General features: G+C 36.1%; 3 protein-coding genes across 4 annotated transcripts; 1 reads left to right on the top strand and 2 right to left on the bottom strand.

The window, feature by feature from the left end:
- Positions 1-204: 204 nt before the first annotated feature.
- On the bottom strand, positions 205-23,579 carry LOC110018824 (laccase-11). 2 transcript variants are annotated; one of them, XM_020716279.1, is made up of 6 exons: positions 23,505-23,579; positions 3,073-3,224; positions 2,751-2,995; positions 1,681-1,809; positions 687-1,598; positions 205-590 (listed from the first exon to the last, which is right to left on the bottom strand). In XM_020716279.1, the coding sequence occupies exons 1-6, from the start codon at positions 23,511-23,513 to the stop codon at positions 460-462; spliced, it is 1,578 nt and encodes a 525-aa protein (XP_020571938.1). In that variant the 5' UTR covers positions 23,514-23,579; the 3' UTR covers positions 205-459. The 2 variants fall into 2 exon arrangements, with proteins under 2 accessions (XP_020571938.1, XP_020571937.1); XM_020716278.1 differs by lacking the exon at positions 23,505-23,579 and adding an exon at positions 3,953-4,123.
- LOC110018826 (late embryogenesis abundant protein Dc3-like) lies at positions 11,589-12,484 on the top strand. Its single transcript, XM_020716281.1, has 2 exons — positions 11,589-11,908; positions 11,993-12,484. The coding sequence occupies exons 1-2, from the start codon at positions 11,697-11,699 to the stop codon at positions 12,366-12,368; spliced, it is 588 nt and encodes a 195-aa protein (XP_020571940.1). The 5' UTR covers positions 11,589-11,696; the 3' UTR covers positions 12,369-12,484.
- Positions 23,566-24,515, bottom strand: LOC110018825 (DNA-3-methyladenine glycosylase 1-like). Its single transcript, XM_020716280.1, has one exon. The coding sequence runs from the start codon at positions 24,439-24,441 to the stop codon at positions 23,635-23,637; it is 807 nt and encodes a 268-aa protein (XP_020571939.1). The 5' UTR covers positions 24,442-24,515; the 3' UTR covers positions 23,566-23,634.
- Between the last annotated feature and the right edge of the window lie 1,952 nt (positions 24,516-26,467).

The raw sequence follows: 26,467 nt of genomic DNA, 5'->3' as shown, positions 1-26,467 counted from the left end.
GTTCTTAAGAACATTTTATTTTATTTTTAATTACTAACTTAAATGAGTATTAATTGAGCCAAAACTAAACTAAACATTAACGGAATACATTAGTTCACCTACAATATTAAATTTTAATGATGATAAAATAGCATAACACTATTTAAGTCAATATGATAAATTATACATGTCTTAATAGTATTATATAATCTTTGGTTTTGCTCAATAACCTGGTAAACTAATTGCCAAGGCCTGCGGTTTTGGCATGACAGAAATAAGTGACAACATTAACTTGAACCATTACAAGAATCCCTATCGAAAACGATAAAGAGGAGTACAAATTCATTGCCCCAACATAGTCTTTTAGGCAACTTATTCACACAGAAGCTTCTCCTTTCAAAGCCTCAATCAAATCTGAAGAGAACAAAACAATATTTAAAAATAAAAAAACGGGGCAGCGCGCGACTTTGTTGAAGAAGATTAGCAGGGCGGTAGATCTCTAGGAGGCGGCAAGATAGATTCTTCCGGACCGTTCCCATTCTCTACCACAAAAGCCATCTTCAGTCCCCACATTGTGTGAAGCTCCAGATGGCAATGCATGAACCAAACCCCTGCAACATTAATTAATCACTCAATCAATCAACATATATATATAAATACAAGTTTATAACTTTATAGAGTGCCTCGCATGTCCAACTATTAATCACCTGGATTATCAGCTCTGAACCTTATGGCCGTCCACCCACCCGTTGGTACTCCAACTGTATTTCTCTCCGGCGGATCCACCAAGTTAAACTTCGCCGGATCCTTCGCATGGTCGAAATTTCCAGTTCCCCTTCCCACGACAAAGAAATTGTAGCCATGAAGATGAAAAGGATGGGACTCAATAGTCAAAAGGCTTGTGTCCTGAAGCACCAGCTCAACGGTAGAGTTGAACGCCACCCTGCTCAGTCTCGTGCCCTGCAACGTCCCAAGGTTCGCATTCAGCGGTGTGCCGGTGTAATTAAACACCGTCGGTGGCCTATCCGGAAAATCCAGCCGGAAAACCCCACTCACATTGAAGTAATGGGCCTGAAGCAACCCCACCTTCGGCATCAAAAAACTAATATTGTTCAGCGACGCCGCGAGACGCGTCCCGTTCAGGCAACTCGGGCACGGGTTGGTGCCGAGCCCGATGGTGTAGAATAGATGGCGGTCAACGGCGAGAGGCACTTTTCCTGAATTCAAGCTGCGCAGCTTGGCATTGTATGCTTCGGCGAATTCGGAGTCATTGGGTTCGGGCAGAACAGGGAGGAGCGGCAGGACGGTCGTTGGAATACCTTTGTATTGTAGAATAGCGGTGGCGGTTCTGTTATCTACGGGGATAGGGGCGTCGTTAAAGGGGCGGGTGGCCATGAAGTAGCGGCTGGGGGTGCCGTCTGCGTGGAGGAGGACGTTGGTGGTTTGGCCAGGAGCGATGAGGAGGGAGGCTGTGGTGAATGGTTTGATGTAGACGGCGTCAATTTCGACTACGGTCATGTTATGGCCGGCGATAGAGAAGAAGAGCTCGTCATTGAGTGCGGCGTTGATGATGCGGAGTAAGTAGGTTTTTCTCCATTGGACTTCGATGGCGTAGGTGTCTGATGAGGTTGAGTGAATTTTTGTTAGAGATTAGCGGAGAACATGATTGTATTTTAGCGCAGATGAGTGGATGAAGATTACGTTTGTCGGAACAAGGGAATAGAGGGCCTGGCTTGCCGTTGATAGTGTGGGCGTCCGACATGGTGGGAGGCAGCCCGAGTTTGTTGCCCTGTTTGACAATCTCCTCTACATCAGAGTTCCACCATTCCCCTGTATTCAAGCTTCCAACGGTCAAATTTCTTTTGAGCGGTACCTTTTTTTTTTAACTCAGCCATACGCACACTTTCAGGCAAAGGCGAACTCAGACTTCTATAAAAGGATTCAAAACTCGCACCACTGAAGTAAGATGGGCTATAGCTTTGAGCAATATTTTACTAGAAAATATAATAATTTTGATATTTATGTGAAATTTATTTTGTTAGCAATACTGTACTCAAGTTCCATCTAGAACAAAAAAATTATTCATTGGATGATGATCTGGATGAGCCGCCGTGTGATCCGACGATGTGACTCCATCCGGACAGTCGTACAGACATACGATTAGCTGCACATAATATTTTTTTCACCAAAACAAAGAGTGTCACATCCATATGTAATTTATGAGAATTTGTCCTTCTCAGTCCACACATTATTTATTATGGTATTTTTTAAATTATGACACTGACAAGCTGAACAGCAAATCAAATTATTCACATAAAAGAAAATTAGAACACAATGACATATCAAAATTTGAATAATATATTTGATTTATTCATTATTCATTTATAATTTTAAGAAAGTACAAATACTTGTAAGTATTTTAAAAAAATATTTGCAGTAAAAATTGAAATAATTATACTAACAACTGGTTTTACTTAAATTAAAAAAAAATGAAGTTGCTTTCTAAAATTTTAAGATCTATAAAATTTTGTAAGACTGCTCACCAAATTCAAGGTCATAGCAATTACAAAAATAATTTTAAAAAATGTTCTACCCATTTGCGCACGTGTAGCAAATCATAACAAAACCCAACTCACCACGCAGCAAAGACTGCTCACCAAATTCAAGGTCTATTACTTCCACACCAAATCCTCGTATGAAATCAAAATCATTATTTGCGAAGATATAATTTGTACCAATAAGAAATACTCACAACGTACACTTGCACGTACCTAGGATTATTTCAGCTTCTTCATCTGGCTGGGGGAAGGGGAAGGGAACACCCACCTTGGGCATGATGACAAAGGCACCGTAGACAGTAGCCCTGAGCCACAAAATATGAGCATGCCACCATAATGTACCCTGCTGTCCTGTGATATTGAAGTCATAGGCGTACGCGCTGCCGCTCTGGATTGGACACTGTGTGATGTATGCCGGTCCATCCGCCCACCCATTTCTGAATTGCTTCAGCCCATGCCTACATCAATTAATCAATACTGTAAATATCATAGCTACTAGCTGGTTAATTTGTAGCCCGCTGCAAAAAATACGTACCAGTGGATGGACATGTTGTATTGTGCGTGGTTAGTGACGTTGATGATCAGACGATCACCTTCTCGAGCGTATATGGTTGGGCCTGGGTACCTCCCGTTCACCGTCACGATTGGCTTTGCATGGCACAGTCTACTGACGTTCTTCACCACAATCTGTTCATAAGAAAGTTAAAAAAAAAATCTTTAGCTAGATTTTAATGCAAGATATTGTAACTAGTTTTTTACCAACTTCTTCGCACCAGTTTTGGAATTTGGTACCGGTGATACTTTTCTCACAAGTGTTGAGGGCTGTGTTGACATGTATACTGTAAGCGGATTCATCATACATAGCTGTCTTACTCTCTCTCTTTCGTTATTTCATACATACACCACATATAGAGATATATGTGGTATCCGATCCTGACCATAGATCATCATACATATTTCTCTCTCTCATGTTATATAATTTTGAAAGTTCCTTAAACCTCTTGGTCTTCTGACAGTTCTACAGATATAAATATATAATAGTTCTTTATTTGATAAATGAAAGCTCGGTATGACTATTTTAATCTATCATTTGTGGGGAAGGGCGGAAAGTAAAAGAATACGAAATTTCAATCAGACAATTGGACAATTGGATTCCATTCACGAAGAATTGTTCAGCCAATCAATATCATAAGATGATATATAGCTCCATCTTAATAATCAACACGGTGATGCTAAATGAAATTATATGTATAAAAAAGTTGGTTGTTTTCCAATTCGAGGGGAAATATCATGTATCATAAGTTAAATTTATCAAAGTACATCAACTCGAGCCGAACTTTTTTCCCAAGAAAATTAAGTAGCGTCACACAGCATTGTTTAAGCAGTTCATGCATGCCAAATGTATAGCTACTCACATCAAACTGGTATCTCTTCAGAGCAGCTTCAGCAGTGAAGGGAAATGACAAAAGCAATCCAAGGAAGCAGGTGAGGAAGAGTCCAAATGGTAATTCATGGCGCCTCAGTCGACGGTCTGGTGAAGCCATGGCTTGACCAATTTGAAGTCTATATGATTAGCCACACAATTAATTGGCTATATAGCTCCGAGATGGATGCTGAAAGCCTAGGACTTGTTTATATAGTATTGAAGTTTACTGGCTTTGGTATTCCTTACAGATAGAGAATGTAATTAGTTTCTGACTTAAGATTGAGGGGATTGTAGGTGGAGATGAATGCTTTGAAGCGACTGGCGATGGAGACCATCAGGATGTGAAACAGCGCAGAATTTGTTAATATATAATGGCTGTAGTAGATTGATGATGTTTAGGACTTCATTATTGTAGGAGAAGAGTTAATAAATGGAGTTGACAGAAGCTTTATCGTTAAGCCTAAGCAATCGCTGCTCGGTTTTGGCCGGAAAACGTTGTTTTCATCTGCGGCTTTTTTATTTATCTTTAGTGTCATTTTCTGTAAATATTTATTTGATTTATCATTTTCTTATAACTTTTTTTAAAAATTTACATTTTTAAACTTCAATAAAACTGATCACTTGTAATGTAATCTCCTTAGTTAGAATTGAGGTCCGGCCTAATCATCCATGAAGAATCATGTATTTAATATTCTGATTTAAATTTTAGTTATTAAGTTTATTTTAAGATGAATGAAATATATGATTAATTCTCACCAATTTTTTCTTTTAAAAAAAAAAAAAACTGCACTTAATATATTCTTATGGTAGCTTTGCAAGCCAATTTGATCATATATTTTTTAACAAGCATTTTACAAGCATGTATCAGTGGCATTAGTTGATTTTTTCTCAGCGAAGGAAAGCAAATATTCAGGAAAATATGCTGAGAAACATTCAAAATTTAGAGGTTGTTGGGCTGAATCATATGCATGGGTTAAATATAGATTATATAAATGTGTGTAGGGGTGTAAACGAGCCGAACACGAGCGAGTCACGTTTATATTTCGAGCTCAAAAAATGTGTTCGTGTTCGGCTCGTTTGCTTAACGAGCAGAACACGAGCTGTTCATGAACAAAGAGTCCTTTTAACAACCTTAATCATGTAGCCATAAGACATAAGACAATAAGGGTTTGAGCAAGATTTCAAAATTATTATTTATATTAAAACATCATTTGAATCTAATTTAATAATTTTTATTCTATTTTCTTAATCAATATTTTAATTAATTATAAATCTTTGTAGCCTCGTAGTCAATTAGATTTTTTAAAATACTACTTAATATATATATATAGTGTGTGTGTATTTATATATATAAACTTGATGAGTAGTATTTCGAGCCAAAATGAGCCGACACAAACGAACACATCTTTGTTCGTGTTCGGCTCGTTAACTTATCGAACGAAATTAACGAGCCGAGCACAAGCTTCTTAACGAGCCGAACACGATCGAACACGATCTGTTCGTGAACAACGAGCCGTGTTGACGGCCCTAGTTGTGTGATTAAGAAAATATGATGATGAGAATAACGTACGTTTTGGAGTTGTATCAGGTTTCACACACAGTTACTATTGACATCAAAACAAATTGAGATAACTTTTTTTAAATTAAAAATCCAAAATGAAAAAGAAAAATTTGAGAGGGCCTTATCCTTATCTGATTAAAATCATTCCACAAATGTGTGTGAAGTGTTATAAAGAGTACCTTTTCCTTATAATTAGAAAATATATCAACACAGTGCAATAATCTTAAGCCATGGGAGATGTCTTCAACGGTTATATTGAGAAGAGTTTTTAGATGTTAGAGCTGACATTTGGTGAATGCGTATCAAATTAATAATATTTGATATTCTACATTAAAATTTGGGTGATACCGATTAGCTAACAGTCCAACCTCTTGATAGAAGAAGAGACATGCAATCAATAGAAATTGAGTGTCACACATACAAATGCCAAACAATGACGATTGATAAATTACAATAATGATTGATAGAAATGCCAAAATTTAAATAACAGCAGCTATACAACATCATCTTTCTTCTAATAAGAGTGGGGGCCAAACGACTAACTGATAAGCATCAAGTGTTGAACATTGGTAAAAAAAATTAGTCGATAAATAATAATGAATGTCAGATGTCAAAAGACACTGTGGTTGAAGTAATCACTCCTTTCATATACACGTTCACATGGTGACCAGCATGATAAGTGTTGGTCGTCAATATTGTTCGGCAAATGTTAGATGCTAATTATCAAAAACACATCGAGCAACTAAAAATATAAACCATCAGAATTCAAATAATGGTGAGCAATTAATAAGATTTTTATACTGATATTTGATAAAATGTGATGCCTGGAAAGATAAACATTTAATTTTAGAGATTAAATGATATCAATTGTTGTTTAGTGTCATGTGATAATCAATTGTGAATAACAAAAGTTTTATGGTGATGGACAATCGGCTTTATCATCCTTTTGAAATGTGAAAAATAAACAAGCAATGAGACATGCATTATACATCAGTAGTTGATAACATCAGGCATCAATCATCAATCATTATCAAGTGTTAGTGTTAATCAATGAGATAATTAAAATTTAGGTGATGTGGGAAATCAGCTCGCCATCCATTTGATATGAGGTGAGATCAAGAGCAAAAGAAGTTGGTAACAAATTTTACTAGCTTATGAACATTGGTTAATGATCATTGACGAGGAAAGAGTGCTGAAGACAAATGTCATCATTTTCTCATTCATAATAAGGATAAGGATTGACATTACAAGTTGGCAAGTTAATATGATTTCATAAATAATGCACAAAGTAAACAATAAGTATCTAATTGTGCAGTAAATGAGTATGACTTATAATTGACTACAATTTAAAAACTCCAAACGAATTTCATACTGAGGGTTTTAATGGCTCAAGGATTAGTTTTTTGTATGACTTAATAACACTAAAAGAAAAGCACTATAACAGATGGTTAAAAATTTCATCAGTAAAAATGTTCTATTTTATGACGGCTTATGTGTTGAGTTATTTCCGACGCATAACAACAAGATATACGTGCTTAAAAGCAATCGAATATTTTCTGATGGTTTTTATTATAACCGACACATTACACCATCGATTATGAACACATAATAACCGATGGCCATATATCTTCGGTTATTTACGAACCCATCATTTGGCAGGGCTTTAACCGTAAAGCTTTTTTTAATAATGGACGGATAATTTCATCTGTATTAATGTTAATAACCGACAGATTTGAAGCCATTTGTAAGCCGTCAAAAAAGGATCATATATGCCGTCGAAATTTGTTATGCCCTCGAACTTGCGCTAATCCCTTGATCTCTCTCGGTCTCTCCTTCTCCCTCGTGCCCTAACCCTCCCCTCTCCTCTCCCGACGACTTTAATGCCCTGACGACCGTAGCTCTGACAACCTTAGCTCCGGTGATTCAACTGCTTCGACACTCAAAGTTATGGTAGGATGTTGTTACTGAACATTTACATGAGGATGTACCTTGGATCGTGCTTTTTGCTGATGATATCCTTCTTTTAGATATATCTAATGTGCGAACATCTTAGATATCTCGGGTCTAGTGTTCTAGGTGATGGTCAGAAGAGGGTGTTAATGGTAGAATTCAATTTGGTTGGTTGAAGGGAGGAATGCTTCAGGTGTGATAAAAAAAGTACTGCTTAGACTGAAAGAAAAATTTTATAAGATGGTGGTGAGACCTGCAATGCTCTATGACGCAGAATGTTGGCCTTTAAAAGAGAAGCATAAAATTAAGTTAAGTGTTTCCAAGATGAGAATGTTTAGGTGGATTAGTGGCTTTACACTTAGAGATAAATGCAAAATGAATATATCTGTGAAAGGGTTAGTGTAGCTCCTGTGGTGGACAAAATTAGAGAGAGTTGTCTTAGATGGTTTGATCTCATTAAATGTTGGCCATCTGATGATTCGGCTAGGTAAGTAGATATTTTAGATTTGATTTATGTTAAGAAAGGTAGAGGTAGAGCTAGAAAGGCTTGGGCATATTGTATAAAAAATGATCTTAATTTATTTGAATTAAATGAAAATATGAAACTCAGTAAGACGCAAAGAAGGAAAAGGATTCATGTAGCCGACCCCACTTAGTGGGATAAAGGTTTTTTGTTTTAGGTGGTGAGATCTGCAATGCCCTTTGGCACATAATTTTTGGCCTTTAAAAGAGAAGAATAAAATAAAATTAAGTGATGCACATATGAGAATGCTTAGGTAGATGAGTGGCTTTACACTTAGAGACAAAATGTGATAAATGTGTATATATGTGGTAGGGTTGGTGTAGCTCTTGCGGCGAACAAAATTAGAGAGGCTAGTTTTTAGATAGTTTGGTCACATTAAATGCCAACCATCTGATGAACCGGTTAGGAGAGTAGATATTTTAGATTCAAATTATGTTAAAAAAGGAAGAGTTAGACCACCTACAAAGACTTGGGCATATTGTATAAAAAATGGTCTTAATTTATTAAAGTTGAATGAAAATATGAGTCTTAATAGACCCGATGGAGAAAAAGGATTCATGTAGCCGACCTCAATTAGTGGGATATAAATGTTTGTTGTTATTGTTGTTAGTAGAGAAGTTGAAGCTTGTAAGATTTAGTAAATCCAATGAAAGTCACTAAACACTTTCTCCAGATTTACTAGGATTTACTTACATACATACCAACCCATTTTTAAGATTTAACCCCTTCAAGATTTCATAAATTCGGTTTGTAGGATTTACATGGTTTACTCAATCCTATTCAAACAACCAAAAATCTTCTAACGAAAGAGTTTAATTAGGAGTTGATTAGTACAAGATTTATGTAGGATTCAAGATAAATCCTTTCAAACGACAAAAAATGCCTTTGTAAATCCTACAGGTTCTTAAATCTCATTTTTGCTCCATTTTGCCTTAAATCTGGGATTTAACAAAAGAAGTGGGAAGAAGGATTTACGAGATTAAGAGAGGTTGAAGCTTGTGGGATAAATCCGTTAAAACCAACTGATAAGTTGGTTTAGTAAATCTGCGTTTAATAAACAAATAACGACAATCGCTCAAAGATTAATTTTGGAATGAACTTCTATCAAACTGACCTCTGAGCAGATCAAAATCAAATCATTTAACATCAAATTGATGTAAGTATGCTCAAGATCGTTAAATCAATTAAGATGTCTCTTTCTAATATTGTGGGCAACTGTAGCTACTCCAACCCCATCACGGGCATATTTTTTTTTGTATTTTGTTTCTAGTTGTAAAGCCAATCATAGACTAAGCATTCTTCACCCCCACAACCCCTTATGCAATTGGTTGCACACCTAGAAATCTTTTCTTAAAAGAAAATATTTATATGATGTAAAGATAATTCCTTATTTCTTCCTTTGTGAAGTTTAATTTCCATTGTCATAATGAAAATTCACTTCGAAATCTAATTTGTCAGTTCCAATAACAAAATTCACATCAAAATCTAATTTTCATTACCACAATTCTCATTTTAACAGTGCAAAATTAGATTTCAAGGTGAATTTCTATTTTGAAACTGACAACTTAGATTTCAAAGAAAATTTCCATTACAGTGATGGAAATTAGACTTCACACTGAAAAATGTAGTGAAAACTCTTACTCATGAAATATTTTCTTTAAGAACATATTTTTAGGTGTGCATTCAATAGTGTATAAAGTTTGTTGGGACGAGAATGCTTAAATATATGATTGGCTTTCCACTTGGAAAATAAAATGCGAAAGAAAAAAAAATATGTATCGGGTTTGGTTTAACTATGATGACAAAAAATATTAGATCCGAAAAATCGATAGAATTTAAAACAGATTAAAGAACTTTGACAGCCCTAACAACCTCAATAAGTTGTTAGAGTGCTGACTTCGAGCTTAATTTCTTTCAGCTCGAAAGAAATTTGATCCAAAATTTCTTGCTCAAACTTGGATTGTTGCTACTCATCCGAGCCAAAAGTAAAATCATTGAATTTTCGAATGATTCCCGTTGTTCGAGATACCTAAAATGTCAATTTCTTTTAAAATGTGTTGATTATTGTTAGATTTGATCATCTTTTTTTACAACTCCGCTAGTATATTTACTACAATAATTAAAAATAATTTATTCAATTGAATGCACTATATAATGTGTTGATTCTTCTTAGATTTGGAGGTACACATAGATATTTATACATCAAGATCGTGGATGTACAACAAACTTTATTTGGATAGAAAAAGGATCACGTAGGAGTTTTTGAACGATGTCAAGGCATTTGTGGCTGCAGCATCACAACTTTCATCTTACATTTTTAATGGTAAATTTTGATGTCCATGCTCAAAACAAAGGAATCGAGCACATTTAACATCTAGCGAAGTGAGATATGATTTACATCGTCGAGGGTTTCAACCTAATTATTGAATTTGAACTTCGCATGGGGAGGTTGACCCTGCAACATTCAACTCAGTTCCTTCGATGAGCTAGTTTTGTGTTATAGGCAATTTAAGTTGGTTTTTATTGATATGAATTTATGCTCTCATAATGACTTAAATAAATTGGCTATCAAGAATATGGATGTGTAGTGAGGGTATCATATGTACCACAAATTATGATTTATGGATCTTCACAACAAAATTCTAAAAAAAAAACCTGCCTAGGTTAGAAAAACAACTTGGTTATTATTTTATTTATTTTATGTAGCATTTGAGGGAATTTAATTATAAATATATGCATATCGTATATATTAAATCTTAAATTTAGGATCTTTAAATGAATATCTAAGTTTGATAAGGTGACTCTCGAGCTATGTTCCACAGATACAGACACAGGGACACAAGACATTTATATTATTAAATGAAAATCTACGTTTGATAAGGTGACTCTCGAGCTATGTTCCACAGATACAGACACAGGGACACAAGACATTTATATTATTAAATGAAAATCTACGTTTGATAAGGTGACTCTCGAGCTATGTTCCACAGATACAGACACAGGGACACAAGACATTTATATTATTAAATGAAAATCTACGTTTGATAAGGTGACTCTCGAGCTATGTTCCACAGATACAGACACAGGGACACAAGACATTTATATTATTAAAAATGTAGGACATGAACATGCATTAAACATGTCATTATATTATATTATAATATAAAAAAATATTAAAAATAATATAATAAAATTTAATAGCATTATTTTTCAAAAATTTTGATGTATATAACGGAAAATATCACTAAATGGTCAAACTCGTCTATTGTAAAAGAAAGAAGATGAAAAAATGGAACATTTTAATTTAACCTTTAAATATAAAATAAACTTTTAAAATTTTAAATTTACTAATTTAACAGACGCTTATCCCACAAGTATTTATCTGGGACATGTCACATGTCAGGAGAGTGTGAGTATAGAACTCATTAATTAAATGTCTTCGTGCATGTCATTGGCTTTTTTTTTACCCTCGCTACCACTGTTTCATTCAAACAAGAATTCGTCGCCGCAGACAAACTGCCAAAACACCAATCCCTTCTCCACGTGTCACCAAGCTCCACACATGGCAGGGCCACCGTTTCCCAGCATTACGTGCACTCCCCCTTTCCTTGTTCTCCTATAACCCACTCTCCCTACCGCCATAAACAAACAAACCCAATTCAGAACACAGGCACATACGGAACCGAAAATGCAATAGCGATGACAATAATGGCAGCATCAAGAACAAAAACGTTGTGTTTCACCGGCCACCAAATCGGTCTTCTCATTGTGCTGGCCATCCTTGCTTCGCCGGCGAGCGGGAAGATAAGCGACGCAGCAGAGAATTTTGAAGCGAAGGGATCGGAAGGGCCGCAAGACGCCGGAAAGGCGTCAGAGTCATGGGCCGATTGGGCTTATGGCAAGCTGCAAAAGTAGTGGAAGTCTGGTTTTTGTGTTTTGATCTTAGGAGAATAATTTTAGCATGAATCTAAATTTGTTTTGCATGTTTGTGATAGGGGATTGGGGTGGCCGCATGAGAACACGGGGATGGCGGCAAAGAATGTTCAGGACAAGGCTTTCCACGCAAAGGACAAAACAACGAACAAGGCTGGCGATGCCAAGCAACAAATCAAGTCTACGGCCGGAGAAGCCCAAGAAACACTCCACAGCAGAGCAGACGACGCCTACGCCGGCACTAAGAAGACGTCCAAACGAGCAGGCGATGCGGCTGACAAGGCTTACGATGAAGCCAAGCAGAAGGCAAGTGAAGCCTATGAATCTGCAAAGGAGTCGATGAGCACTGGCGCGAAGCGTGCTTACGAGGCTGCGAAAGAGAAGGTGTCGCAAGCTACAGGGGATTTGGGCGCTGCAATGACGCCAGATGAACTTTGAAGAGGACATTGATTTTGATTACTTAGATCGTGTAAGCTTCCATCTTATCTAATTGGAAAGGCTTGCGAAGACCTTATGGTAGCTTGTTTCTTTTGCTGATTTTTTTTAATCTTGGTTGTTGATTTTGTTTTGTTCTCGTTTTAGCATTTCTACTTCATTATTTAATAGTAGTACTGAACTTTCTTACATATTACGTTGAAAGGTTTAATGGACAACATTTAAAATTATGATGTAAAACTGTATTTAAACAAGATTTTCCAAATATACATAGGGATGCATATTAATAATATGAAGATATATTTAGTCATATTCAAATATCAAGCATTCAAAGATGTGAATGATATAAAGCAGATGAGGATAAGAATTTCCATTCTTATAATTTAGTAATAATATAAATTAACTGCATAACTCATGTATAAAATCCATAATCTATGTGTGATAGGTACACATACAAATATCTTTTATTTGCATGGCCACCAGAACACAAAGCTTATTTCTTTATATTTGACCAGACACAATCAATAGAGCTTCTAATAATCACTATGCATGTGGACATGTTTCTTTGTGATAACTTGATTATCCTTTTCATTTGTCCACCAGTGTTGATAAGCAAAAATGCAAAGAAGGTTGGAAAACCAATTTAGTATTAATGTGCAACAGATCAGCAAAATAAATCCTAAAAATGAGAAATTTACACAACATTAAGTTAACCGATGTTTGGAAGCTTTTGGGATGTATTGCGAACCATTTTTTAATTGTGAGACATTCCTTGGTGTTTTGCTTGATTAAATTTTAAATCACTAAATAAATAATAATTTTAAACACTTTGCTTCAATAAAACAATCATTCTCTTACGATTAAAAAAAAGCTTTGTTGAATACCCCAATCCATCGGTGGTGGCCATTTTCTAAGTTACATTTGTTTCGAGTGCATACATCGGACTTTTTTACTTTCTAGTTTATTCACACCTAAAATCACCGAGTAAATACCTAGAATATGAACAGAAGGAAACAATAAATTATCTAGATATCATTTTTGTTATTATGAATTGCTAGGGCATGACCCATCCCCATCTCCTGAATCGTACATCATGCTGGGGCCCCTTTGCGTTGCTACACCTAGGGGTGTAAACGAACCGAACACGAACGAACAAAGCTTGTGTTCGTGTTCAGTTCGTTTAAAATTTAGTTTGTTTGAAATAAGCTCGTGTTTGTTTCTTAACGAACGAGCCGAACACGAACCGAACACGAGCTGTTCGCGAACGACGAGCCAATTTGACATCCCTAATATTAATATATAAAAATAATATTATATATTAATTATATAACTTATATTATATAAATATACAATATCTATATTAGTATATTACTACTATAGTATATTAATATATTATTATTATTATTTTATTATATATTATAATTTATAAAATTTAATGTTTTAAAATATAATAAATTTTTTATATATAATTATTTTATATTATTTTATATTTCAAACATTAACGATTCGAACACGAACGAACGCATCACTGTTCGTGTTTGGTTCGTTTAACTAACCGAACGAAAAAAATTTGTTCGCGTTTGTCTCGTTTACTTATCGAACGAATCGAACACGAACTCATTGACGAACCGAACACGAACTGTTCGCGAACAACGAGCTTTTTTGACAGCCCTAGCTACACCATTGCAGGTATGTTCACTACATTATGACTTTGACTTCGTTCGATCCCTCTTCAAGTTCTTCGTTGGATTTACAACAACACTCAAGATTAGTATTTTTTGCAATATGGTTCCTACTCCTCTTCCATTGACATGTTGTTACTAGATCTATCAATGCATATTTTGTCTATTGAAATCGGCATTCTAATATGATCCGATGTCAAAATAGACACATTTTGTTACAAAAATTAGGCAAACATAAATTTTATTTCCCAAATACCAAATTAAATCAACATAACAATAATAATTCTCACTATTACAAAAGATAAGCACACCTACAATTCGAGAGAGGTATGCAATTTCGCCCAATTCCTACAATTTGAGAGGAAAGAAGTCTCTCTCAAACCCTAAACCTAAGAACAAGACTTAATTTCATGCATAAACCTAACTCTAAACATAATAAGTTTATTTATACCTAACAACAATAATAATAAATGACAAAATTATCCTTAGGCTAGGCACATACATAATAATACTCCACCCTTCACACATTGTCCTCAAGGTGAGAAAAAGTGAGTGTTCTTCCTCCACCATAGTTGTCTCTATTTCTTAATCCTATACCTCCCCGTCACACAGTATGAGAACTTGTAATTTTAAATCCTTACAATGGTGTACTAGGTTAAACTTCTCTCATATCGAAAATATAACCATTTGGCTCGCTTCTCTTGCATCTTTGTTTCTAGAAAGTGCTTGAGTGTTGATCTTGTTTGTGACCCATTATTCATGTTTCGTGCAACTTCCCTCTAGATTCCAATGTTTAATCTTTTGGTATTGTCGTGATTGTAGCAGTTTTGTACGACGCTCCATCTGTGCTACTCCTGTTGGCCTTCTCCATCTAGCTCATGTCCTCCACCATCTGGGCTACTTTCCTCATCTCCCTCAATCCCCACGATCTCAATAGTCGGAGTGCTACTCATATGTCAGGCTTTAGGCCCTTCATGAAATTCTCCTCCAATCCAGCTTAAGAAATCTCCCTCAGCTGTCGCGTCAATAGTTCTAATATCTCCCTATATTTCATGATAGACCGCTCTTGATTCAAGGCATAGATTTGTTTGTGTGAGTCTCTTTCCCGAATGGCTAGGAAATGTTCCATCAAACAATTCTTAAATTCTTCCCATGAACGAATCGGGTATTTAGCCAACCTCAACTGAAACCATGTTAAGAGCTTTTCACTTCACCCCATTCACCGTAAAGTACCGCTCTATCAGATACACTCACCCGTGAGTGTCTTACCTCTCAAAGATCGACATCTTCAACTTCTTAACCGAAGCATCACCAACCCAGCTTCATTTCCCTCTGATGTTTCTGCCATATATCTAGGGTGAAACTATTTTCTTCGAGCGTAGTCATGCCCCATTCTGGTTTTTCCTCTTCCTTCTTCATGCTCCTTCCAACCCCTTTGTATAACCCCTCCTCCATATGTAAGCACAACCCCTTCCTTCAGAACCCCCATCAAAATCTTAGAGGAAGTTCGTGACGGAGGATGTTTTTCTTTTCATGTTTCTCACATTCAATCTCTTTCTCTTTCAATGTGGCCACAAATTCTTTGGTTAACCTTTGGTTAGGATTTACAAATTAAGCCGTCGGCAGGGTCTTGGATTGCATCTCAATGAGTCTCTTCATTATCTCCTCAAGTCTCTTGAATTGATTTTATATTTTGTTCTCAATGAAAAAAAACCTCTCGATACGACCCTCCATTGGGTCTTCCATCAAAGAAAACATATCCTCTATTTCAACGAATTTTTCTCCCACCCGGATTTAAGTTGATTCATCTCTTTCTCAAATTTCTTCTCCAAATTATCAACTTTCTTAACTATTGTTACTTCATGTATGATTTCAGAAATCCTTGCAAAACTCTGGATGTCACAATCCTTGAATTCATGTACGTGGTTTGACACTTGAAAGATGCGCGGAACTCAGAATACTCCAATCCAAATTACTATATGCAGGTTCGGCGTAAAACAACTTCCTGTTGCAATCCTGATCGTTGTGTTCGATCAGGATGACACGAGACTCAAGTACATCGCTATGTTACCTTCCTAGCAAGCTCTGATCATGGATGTATTTTTCGAATGCAATGGAAGGAGAAAGGTGCGTCAGTTGACATCGCGATCTCATTGATGCTTCCAGCTTGTTCGATCGTACACCGCGATCCATCGTCCTCTTCTCCGTGCAAGCCCTAAGCGTGACTTTTTCGCCCAGTTGAGGAGGATGAAGATAAAGTTTCATGTCACTGTGCATCACTTCCCAATCCCCAACAATGCTTTCCGGTCACTAGTTCCATCACTATGTAACAGAATCGTTGCTCCTGAACTTTGTCTGAACATCGTGATCCAGTCCTAGGCTTCTTGTTCCATGATTTGATTCTGGTTTTTCTTCTTTCTTCTTCATGCTACTCTCAACCTCTTGCATAACCCCTCCTCCATGTCTCGGCCCAACCCCCATTAGATTCCTAGGGAGAAGTTTGTGATGGTGGATGTTTTCTTTCTCATATTCATTACATTCAATTTCTTTTCCTTTCAATCTAGAAACAAATTCTTTTCTAAACATTTGGTTAGGTTTTGTAAATTGAGTCGCCAACACGAGCTTGGATTGCATCTCAATGAGTCTCTTTATCATCTCCTCAAAAGTCTCAAATTGGTCCTCCATCGAAGAAAATATCTCTAGACAACCCTCCATTTGGTTTTCCATGGAAGAAAACTTATCCTCTATAGTGGCGAACATCTCTCCCATGTTGAATTTAAGATGACTCATCTATTCCTCTATTTTTTTTTTTCTAAATTATATACTTTCTTGGCTGCAGTTACTCCCTGTACGGTCTAAGAACTCTTTTACACTGAAATTTTGAGCTTCAGAATCTCTATACACAGTTTCGACGTACGCAGAACTCTGGATGTTGTGTGAATTCCTATACATGGTTTGGTGCTTGGAAACTGTGATCCAAATTCTTGTATGCAAGTTCGAAGCGAAACACCTTTACGACGCAATCCCGATCATAGTTTTCGATCAGTAACGTGCGAAACTTATGTACACTGCTATGCTACCTTCTTGGCAAGCTAGTGTGTGTATCATTCGGGCGCAGCAAGCGGAGAAAGGTGTGTTTGATCCCTTCGATACCAAGGATGGACGTCGCAATCTCCTCGATGCTTCTCACTAGTTCGATCGCATGTCGCAATCCCATCGTCCCCTTCCCCGAGAGCCCTAAGCGCAACTGTATAAGCCAGAAAGATGGATTTTCAGGTATCTGTGTGTCGCTTCCCAGTCGTCGAGGATGCTTTTGGATCGTCGGTTCCTTCACTCTATTAGTCAGAATCGTTGCTCCTACACGGAGCATGAACGTCGTGATCCCGTCCTTAGCTTCACGCTCCACGATCTAATTCCCATAACTTGTTTTTGATACTAATTTGATACAATTTAACATAAAAATTGACACAATTTTCCATAAAAATTAGGGCAAACACAAATTTTATTTTTTGAACACCAAATCAAAACAATACAACACTAATAACACACCAAAATAGAAGATGAGCACCCAACAAATCGAGAGGTAAGCGGTCTCTATTAATTCTTACATTTTGAGAGGTAGGAAATCTCTCCCAATCTCTAAACATAAGATACAAGAATCAATCTCATGCATAAATCTAACCATAAAAACAATAATAATATAAGTCTAAATTGCCCTTAGACATACAAGAGAAAAGTTAGCCTTAGGCTGAACACCGATGTAACACATTCATATTGTAAAGTTAATTTCTATCGGCCCTAATGGTGTTTTTGGTTTTCATGGTGCCGAACTTATTGCCTCAAATCTCCCTAATCCTATGGTAACAACACCTCAACTTACAAATTTTTTGCTCAAGCAATTGGCATTGATATGACATCTAAATTATATTCTAAAAAACCCACTAATTTGAACCTTCATTTTGCAAATAACTTATTTAAGCTTATCATTTCTTCAACATATGAAGTTAAATCCAATATTCTCATTCCCAATGATGTTCTATCTAAATTAATGGAGCCATAAAAATTCTTTTTGGCAAACAAATTCACATTCGATAGATCATTGTTCCATTATAGCTGATTCTCATAAATGGGTTCCAAATTTTTTCGCTTCTATTCTTAATTCTAGTTATATCCTCTTAAAGTTCGAAGACCATTGCTCCCTATTTAATAATAGATTTATCATTATTCATGAATCATGATTTTTCTATGAGAGTTGTCGTAATGGATATCTAATTTTTATTTAGACAAATAACTCACAAATTTGAATCTCATTTTCATATGAGTGCATCTATTTGAACAACTATTATTGTTCTCCCTTGCTTCTATATTCAAAAACCAACTTCCTTTTGATATCTAAAACTCTAGTTAAAATTAAAGTTGCTGAGAAGTCTCATGATAATATTCATATAAATCCTCAAGAGAGTCGCAAACTTCTACAACGATTATTACATAGTCGGATAATACATTAACTCATGCATAAAATCTATTGGTGAGGGTTTTTTTTACCAGCACTAGTACTTAACTATGACATTAATCCCAAAATTCATGAACCCCTTAAAATCCCTCTTTTCCTTCATGAATTTGTTGATTCAACTTGCCACAGTAAGCTAAATTCAGAGGCAAAAATTTCTTCTCTATTGGAGTCAAATACACCTACTAGCATTGAAATATTTGCACCACTACCCGAGTTGGAAATGCCACTCCTTCTAAATGACGACATTTTAATCAAATTCTAATGGTTTGCTCCTCTTAGTCCCATTCAGTTGAATAGAGTAGCCAATCATTTCCCCCCTTCAGATAATGAACTCTCAACCTCTATGATGTTTGATGTTGACCACAAGGCTGTTCGTGCTACCATTCTCAACCTCACCAAATCAAAGGAGGATGATCAGCTCTATAATTAGGACCTCTTCCTCCCACACTTACAAACCGAGTAGTAGAGGTAAGAACAATAAATATTTTAACGGGCATTTACATACATACCACCAAATTCATATCTAACTAAACTTTTTTTTTTACATCAATACCAACCAAATCATTCATATCACATTAAAAATACCACCATTTAAACTTTTGGAAAGTGAAATACACTTTTTCATGCATAGTTAAGGTGGCATATATGTACAAACTGAAGTTTAGGTGTTAGATATGTAAATACAGAGGAATTGAGTGGTAAGTATGTAAATCTTCCTATTTTAGAACTATGAGATCCATTAGGTCTCCATCTTAAGTATTACGACAGACATCATTTTTATGAGTGAGAGCTTATGATTAGCTTAATTGCCAACTCACTTCCATTGCATTAATTGTTTCTGTGCGCTTTTTACAATTTTTATTTTCACTTTTGAACTATATTGCCCTTCTAACATTTTTTAATTTTCATTTTACGTGTTAACATGAAAATCATTGTGCTTTAAAAACAGAGTGTTGATCAAAGGGAACTAATTAAAATTGGGTTTCTTTATTATTATTTGAATTTATTTCAAGCAAATTTATTTATCAAAATAGGCCTTTTAAATCAAGTATTTTCAATGTGAAGGAACGCAATAATGCGCTTTATGTGCAACAGTTATATTGAACTAAACTTAATACTTCATATGCATGAAAGGGATCAGGAATCAAAATGCAAATGGATACGGGATCTACAGTATGAGCCACCACCATCCCAGCCTAATATTAAGTTTTCAAAATGAAGATTTTTTAGAGGTTGTTTGATTTGTTGAAAATAAAGTGCAATGTAAACTATTTACAGAGTACTCTGATTGCATTATATTCTTAATATATTGAAACTATTTGGTTGTTTATAAATTAAATACAGATAAATTATTTTTTTTATTTGGTTAAATGAATAGAAAGTAAAGTAAAAACGCAGTGTTCTGAATACCTGTAAGCTGTTTTATTGTGTAAAATGAGTAAAAAGTTTTTATTTTTCATGAATTAACCATTTTATTTTAAAATATTATATATTAAATAGAAGGCCAACTTAATATATAACAGCCAAAATTTAGATATATTTACATACATACCACCCAAGTCATATTTGTATTTACATATCTAAAACCTAATATTAGATTATTACATTAATACCCACTGAAAACTGTTTCATGATTGAAGTATGTAAGAATTAGGTTTAGATATATAAATATATGGATAAGTCCCTTGTGTCGGACTTGATTTTAATGGGAAACTCATTTGGTAACAATATCAACCCAAATGACATTTATATATAACAACCATAGTTTTGGGTGCTATATTTATATAAAACACCCAAAATTATGTTACATTTATAAACATACAACCCAATTCCTACTTGTATTTACATATCTAACACCTAAAGTTTGATAACATAAAGAAGCAATTTTATATAAAATTTAATAAATAACAAAAAGATGCAAATCGAGAACCATAACATGTTCTGCTTAATGAGAGAAACCAGAAAGTCGGTAGGAATATCAAGAATTGTGTCAGTCTCCAATTCAAAACAATGAACATTGATATGTGCTAGAACATTTGTGGCGGTAGAGTAACATATTATCATCTTAGCTTTTTACGAGAATTCAACACACACAGATGAAAGAGAAACGAGTAGTGAGGAGTTCAAAAGTTTTTACATGAAAAACTCGTAAAGAAAAAAATCACGGGTTCTGACCCAGTTGCAAAAATTCACTATTGATTGATGAAAACAAAAATACTCTGTTCTACAGACAGAAAAGGGTAATTATATTTTTCAGATTACAGCGTCGACTGCTAATGTCTGGTTGGTGGTGGTTAGCAGTGGTCGACGACGGTTGACGGAAGTCAACGGAGATCAGCGGTGGTCGACGACGGTTCGTGGAGGTCAACGAAGGTCGGGGGTGATCGACAACGGCAAACGATGGTCGACTGTGGTCCGCGGCAGTCGACGGAGGTCGGTGGTGGTTGACGAAAGTCGGCGGTGGTCGACGATGGATGACGGTAGTCAACGAAGGTTGATTGTAGTCGACGGCGGTTGACGATAGACAACAACGATTGACGATGATCGACGGTTGTCGACAGTGGTTGACGGTCGACGATGATCGCTGGCGGTCGACGGTGATGCTGAGCTGTAGCTCTTCAAGGCCTGAGGCTCTCTCTCTAGGCTTAAGCTCCTCCTCATGAGAGGGGTGAGGCTCTATTTATAGTGTTATGTGTGCAATTAATGCAGAAATATAAATTATTTGGATTGAAAAGCGAATAACTTCCTTCAATCAGACGATGCTTAATGGACAATTAAATGTCTTAATGATGTCAGAATTGAATGATCTTGGGCTCGTAGATTTGTTTTGTCGATACGTTCGATTCGACTATGAACTTGTCAGAGTCGACTTATGTTTGACCTTCCAAATTTGTCCAGGAATCTTCCAAAATGACTTGATCCGGGCTTTATTTGACTCGGATTGGACTAACTTTGATATCATTAGGTCCCTCTCATCGAGCCGGAGACTTTGATCGACCACAAACACTTTCTTCCTCTTTTGTGAAACACATCTCTTTGAAGACACTAACATTTGTCAATTTATCTTTCCCGTTGCAACCTTTTCATTATCAAAATTCAAAATATTAGTAGCTTGTGTTGAATCAATACATCAGTCTCAACAAAACTTAATAAGTCATCTTCTTCAAAGTTGATTTGTTTTACCCCAATTGGAATGTTAAAATTCCCAGATTTAGACCAGTCTTCAGTAGCATGTCCATCACAACAAACTTTCTCTAACTCCAAATAATTTGCAATTGTTACATTCAAATAAGCAACATCTTTTGGGAAGGTCTAGATATATATATATATATATATATATATATATATATATGAAAACATGAATACCAAGAAAATGATAATTACTCTAAAGAAATACATGAATATGTGACACATACTCCTCATGACCCATCAAAATTATTTTCTTATCCTCATCCCATGATACACCTGATTTTTTTCTAAGTTGTTGAATATGACTCATATACTCCTCTGATGTTGGAGTTGGTTTTTACACTGTTCGACTGTTACATCTATTCCAAAATTTTCTTTTAACTTTTGTGCAACGACATGAGAGATAACATCTTTAAAACCTTTGGCATCCACATATTCCGATAGAATATGAAGTAAACCTGCTATCAATTATGGCTTCAAGCTCCAATAAAATGCTTCATTTTCTTATTAGTTTTGGAAGAAGAAACATTAGTTGGTTGTAGGAACTTCATGTCAAAACACCTACATAAACTGTTCGCACTTACATGTTGCATCAAATTCAAGAAAATATAATAAAAAAAGCTCCACGACTACAATAAAGAAGATTTGAAAAAAAAAATTCACATCATATTTCATTTATCAAGAAGCACCGGCTCAGATCAAAACAATTTTTAATCCCAACAAGCAGTCAGGATTATAATTACTATACAGGATAATACCAAATATCACCATATTTGTTTGTATACAAGAGATTAAAAAATATATTATTTAGTGTGATAACAATATAATAGAAAAAAATAACGACTTCTTTTTCCTTTCAAGTGGACTTCCTTCTCTTCATTTGGTAGTAGAAATATATTCGTGTTAATCGACCTTTTTTTGGTGGTTGGGTGATTGGGCAGGCTCAAGTCAAGCATGGAAATGAAGATGGAAAGGTGCATGTTATTTATAGAACAGACAGAGGCAAGAAAAATAAATGAATGGAAGATTTACATGCATACCACTAAATTCCAATGTATTACCATATCTAACACCAAGACTTCAGTTTCTACATATATGCCACACGTTATTTTATTTTCAACTCAAATCTTCTTCCTGATAATCTATAGTTACGAATTTCTTCCTACGATTTTCAATTAATCAACGTTGTGTTTGTCATGTCAAAATTCTTTCTCATAAAACCTTCGTTGAAGACTGATCTTTATAGCCAAGTACTCTAAAACCTCTAAAACCTGACAACTCCAGGTTGAGAGCTAAACTTCTCATTGTCTAATCTTATAACTCTTAGCACTTTGTTTGAAGCAAAAAAATTCTTCATTGTGAGAACTTCAACATCTGACTGTTTTCACCTTAGAGCAAAACGTGTTAACCATTTGCAACAGAGCTGATCTAAAATTCGATTCCTTAAATACATGTTAATCACGAAGTTGAAAATTGTTCTTCAAAATACTCTTATTTTTTATATAGATTTTTTCTTAGATATTTCCATTAAAGCGTCATCTTATGATTTGTGATTGTATTGAGCACAGAAATTCGAATTAGGTGGCGTAATAGTCAATAACGCCGGTCTCAAACTTCAATGAAAAAGACTACAAGTAATTTTGACAAATTTGATTTACATATCTAAAAATCAGGATTTGAAAGTTCTTCGGATGATTAACACTGGTTATGAACGAAGAAAAGAATCAAACAGCACTGGAGTTCAAATAAGCTTACAGCTTGCATAATTTAGTTCCACTGTTTGCACAGATACTATAATAGCAATCCATTATCTTCGTTATATCTCATCAGTTGGGCCGCTGAAGCTAATACAGAGATCCAGCTTCACCGCCACATCTACAGCTCTTCAAATCGATGCCTTTCCGGCCTTTCGATTGGCCTCAACAAGCCGCCACATGTACCAAGCTCCAGCCGACCGATACGGTCTCCACCCCTCGCAGAGCTCCACCATCTCCGCTGGTTCGGGAATCTTCTTCAGTCCATGAAGAATCTGAACGCCCTTGCGAACGCCAAGATCGCCCACAGGAAGCACGTCCGGTCGGTGAAGGGAGAAGATCATGAACATGTGGACAGACCAAGGCCCGATTCCCTTCACCATCGTAAGCTTGGAAAAAAGGGTTTCATCGTCCATAGAGACGATGGCGGAATCAGAGAGGAATCCGGATTGGTACTTGCTTGCGAGGTCATGAAGATACGAGGCCTTGCGGGCGGAGACGCCAATTTGACGGAGCTGCGGCGGGGTAAGAGAAAGAACGACGTCGGGGACGACGGAATATTCGCCGCCGCAGAGGGAAAGAAAGCGGGCGTAGATTGTTGCGGCGGCCTTTGTGGCGAGCTGTTGGTAGAGGATGCTGCGGGAAAGAGATAGGAAGGGCGTGTTGAGGTTGTCGAAGGAGGGGGGTTCGAAGGATTTGATAATGGCGGCGAGTTGGGAGTCGGCCGTGGTGAGATGGCGGAGGGCGGAATCGAGCTCGCCGGCGATGGAGAGGGAGAGGGGAAGGGGGAGGGGGAGGAGGAGGCGGGGTTTCTTAGAGGGTTCGGAGGCTGAGGAGGAATTGGTTGAGGATGTGCGTATCTTTTTGGAGCGGAAAGGGATTTTTCTAGCGCCGGAGACGGTGGCGACCATGGAAGTGGTTAGGGTTTCTTCAGCCATGGGAGGATAAATTAGTAAATTGAATTTTTGCTCGATTGAGCGAGGGATTAAATTTATTTACAGAAAGACAGCGCACGTTCAATCCATTGTTTATAATTCAAAGCTCATGCGTGATTGCCAATGCATAGACGAGGAAAATATTCTGAATAATTAATTAATTATGGATAAAAGTCCAATTTTTTTACCCCTTTTCTTTAGTGATTGGAGAAAAAAATGTTAAAATAAATTAAAATAATTATCAGGTGTTGAGAAAATATGTTATCACTAGGATAGTCATTAATAGATATTGGCTTTTGAATGGAAATGGTAAAGATAATCAGAATTTTATTTGAAATATTAAAATAAAAAATGTAAGGGATTTAGTCTAATCAAAATTAAAGTCATGGAATTTACTCTTCTCTCTAATTGTAGAAGATTGAGTAATATTTATTAGAGAATATATATAGGTAAAATAAATTTTTTTATATATTTACATACCTCACTCTTAAACTTTCATACTTACATATATAGCCTTTTTTTTGCTTTAAATCTATGGATGAAGAGATGTATTTCATTTTTAAAAAGTAATAAGCATAATTTTTTGATATGATATCAAAGATTTGAGTTTTATGCATGTAAATATGATATTTTAGGGGTGAGATATGTAAATACATAAGAATAATGTGTTGTGTATGAAAATGACTCATTTAGATAACAAAGTTAAATACATGTTGAGGCATGACACTAATTTAGATGCAATCGTTTAAGAAATAAATGTTCAATCTTCAATGAAAACTCAGTAAGAGCTCTGATTTCAGCAAATTTATAGACGGACCAAATTATATTAAAATTAGTCAAATCAGAATCAAATCAAACCCCAATTGAGCAATTAAATCATTTTTGAAAGCTTTCTAAACATATTTGAAAGGTCAAAAAGATGTCAAATATGGCGACATTATAGTTGAATCGAGCTTCTTAGCGAGAAAAATCCAACGATTGCAAGATTGCTCAATTTCAATTCGTTAAGACACTCAAATATTCATCAAATACTGTCTAATCGAGAGTTGATCAAAGTCGTTCATATTCTTTCATTAATTGCAACGGGGATTCTATAACTAGAGGCATACCCTCCTCTTGAGAGAGGACGTGGGGATTGATGCTTGGAGAGAGCTTGGAAACTGAGAAGACTAAAGCTTGGAGAAAAAGTTGAAGTTGTCTCCTACTCCAGCAGCCACCGACCACCATTTGTTGGCTACTGTCGATCACCATTGGTCGCCTCCCTTTCCTTGCGATGAAGCATTGTGTGAAACAACAATTAACATCATAGAGTCATGATGCAACCTGCAAAGTGACACATCTTCTCGAACACCGAGCTGACCCCAAAGATAATGCAACAACGCACCCCAAAACGTTGTGATAACGCATTTCAAAGATTGGGTAATGACACAACTCCCATACGCTCGTGCAACTTCCGACTCCGACCTCTGTGAACTACGAACATCGTTGAAACTGGCCACTACCACCAACGTAACCAACTACTGTCTACGTGGTACACAGATTGTGCAGCTCCTAACTTCGGCCCTCGCATACTACATACGTCATTATTACTCACAGCTACGACCTACATGGTCCACTGTTCGTGCATCTCCTGACTTTGACTTCTATAACGCACAAACGTCTTCACGGCTCATTGCTACAACTTTTATGGCCAATCAACACACCTGAAGCAACCATCTACAGGTCACCTGACGAACTACTATCATGGTTATCAACTATGACTTCTACGATAAGTAGACATTATAGCGACCGTCTACAGCACTTACAATGGACTACCACCTTTGTGGTAATCAACTATGACTCAGTCTATTGTCGTCAAAAATTATAATCATATTACGAATATACAACTTTATAATTTCATCTTCTTTAATTCGGAGGAAGAGTGGGCATGTGTACTCATTATTAATAGTGAATTTTTTTAACTGAACTAGACCTAATGATTTTTTCCTCTTTCAAGGGTTTTCCACATAAAAAGTCGAGGTGTCTCCTC

The sequence above is a fragment of the Phalaenopsis equestris genome, unplaced genomic scaffold, assembly GCF_001263595.1.
Source record: "Phalaenopsis equestris unplaced genomic scaffold, ASM126359v1 Scaffold000036, whole genome shotgun sequence".
NCBI lineage: Eukaryota > Viridiplantae > Streptophyta > Magnoliopsida > Asparagales > Orchidaceae > Phalaenopsis > Phalaenopsis equestris.
The sequence above is the reverse complement of the archived record's forward strand: the minus strand, read 5'-3'. Positions and strand labels throughout refer to the sequence as shown.

What these genes read in the sequence shown, in the direction of transcription:
- LOC110018824 (XM_020716278.1), bottom strand. Translation starts at nt 4,081, where the DNA reads ATGGCTTCACCAGACCGTCGACTGAGGCGCCATGAATTACCATTTGGA. An exon ending in TGAAGAGATACCAGTTTGAT is followed by an intron (nt 3,225 to 3,952) that starts GTGAGTAGCTAT and finishes TCTTATGAACAG; the next exon opens with ATTGTGGTGAAGAACGTCAG. An exon ending in TACAACATGTCCATCCACTG is followed by an intron (nt 2,996 to 3,072) that starts GTACGTATTTTT and finishes TAATTGATGTAG; the next exon opens with GCATGGGCTGAAGCAATTCA.
- LOC110018826 (XM_020716281.1), top strand. Translation starts at nt 11,697, where the DNA reads ATGACAATAATGGCAGCATCAAGAACAAAAACGTTGTGTTTCACCGGC. An exon ending in GCTTATGGCAAGCTGCAAAA is followed by an intron (nt 11,909 to 11,992) that starts GTAGTGGAAGTC and finishes TGTTTGTGATAG; the next exon opens with GGGATTGGGGTGGCCGCATG.
- LOC110018825 (XM_020716280.1), bottom strand. Translation starts at nt 24,441, where the DNA reads ATGGCTGAAGAAACCCTAACCACTTCCATGGTCGCCACCGTCTCCGGC.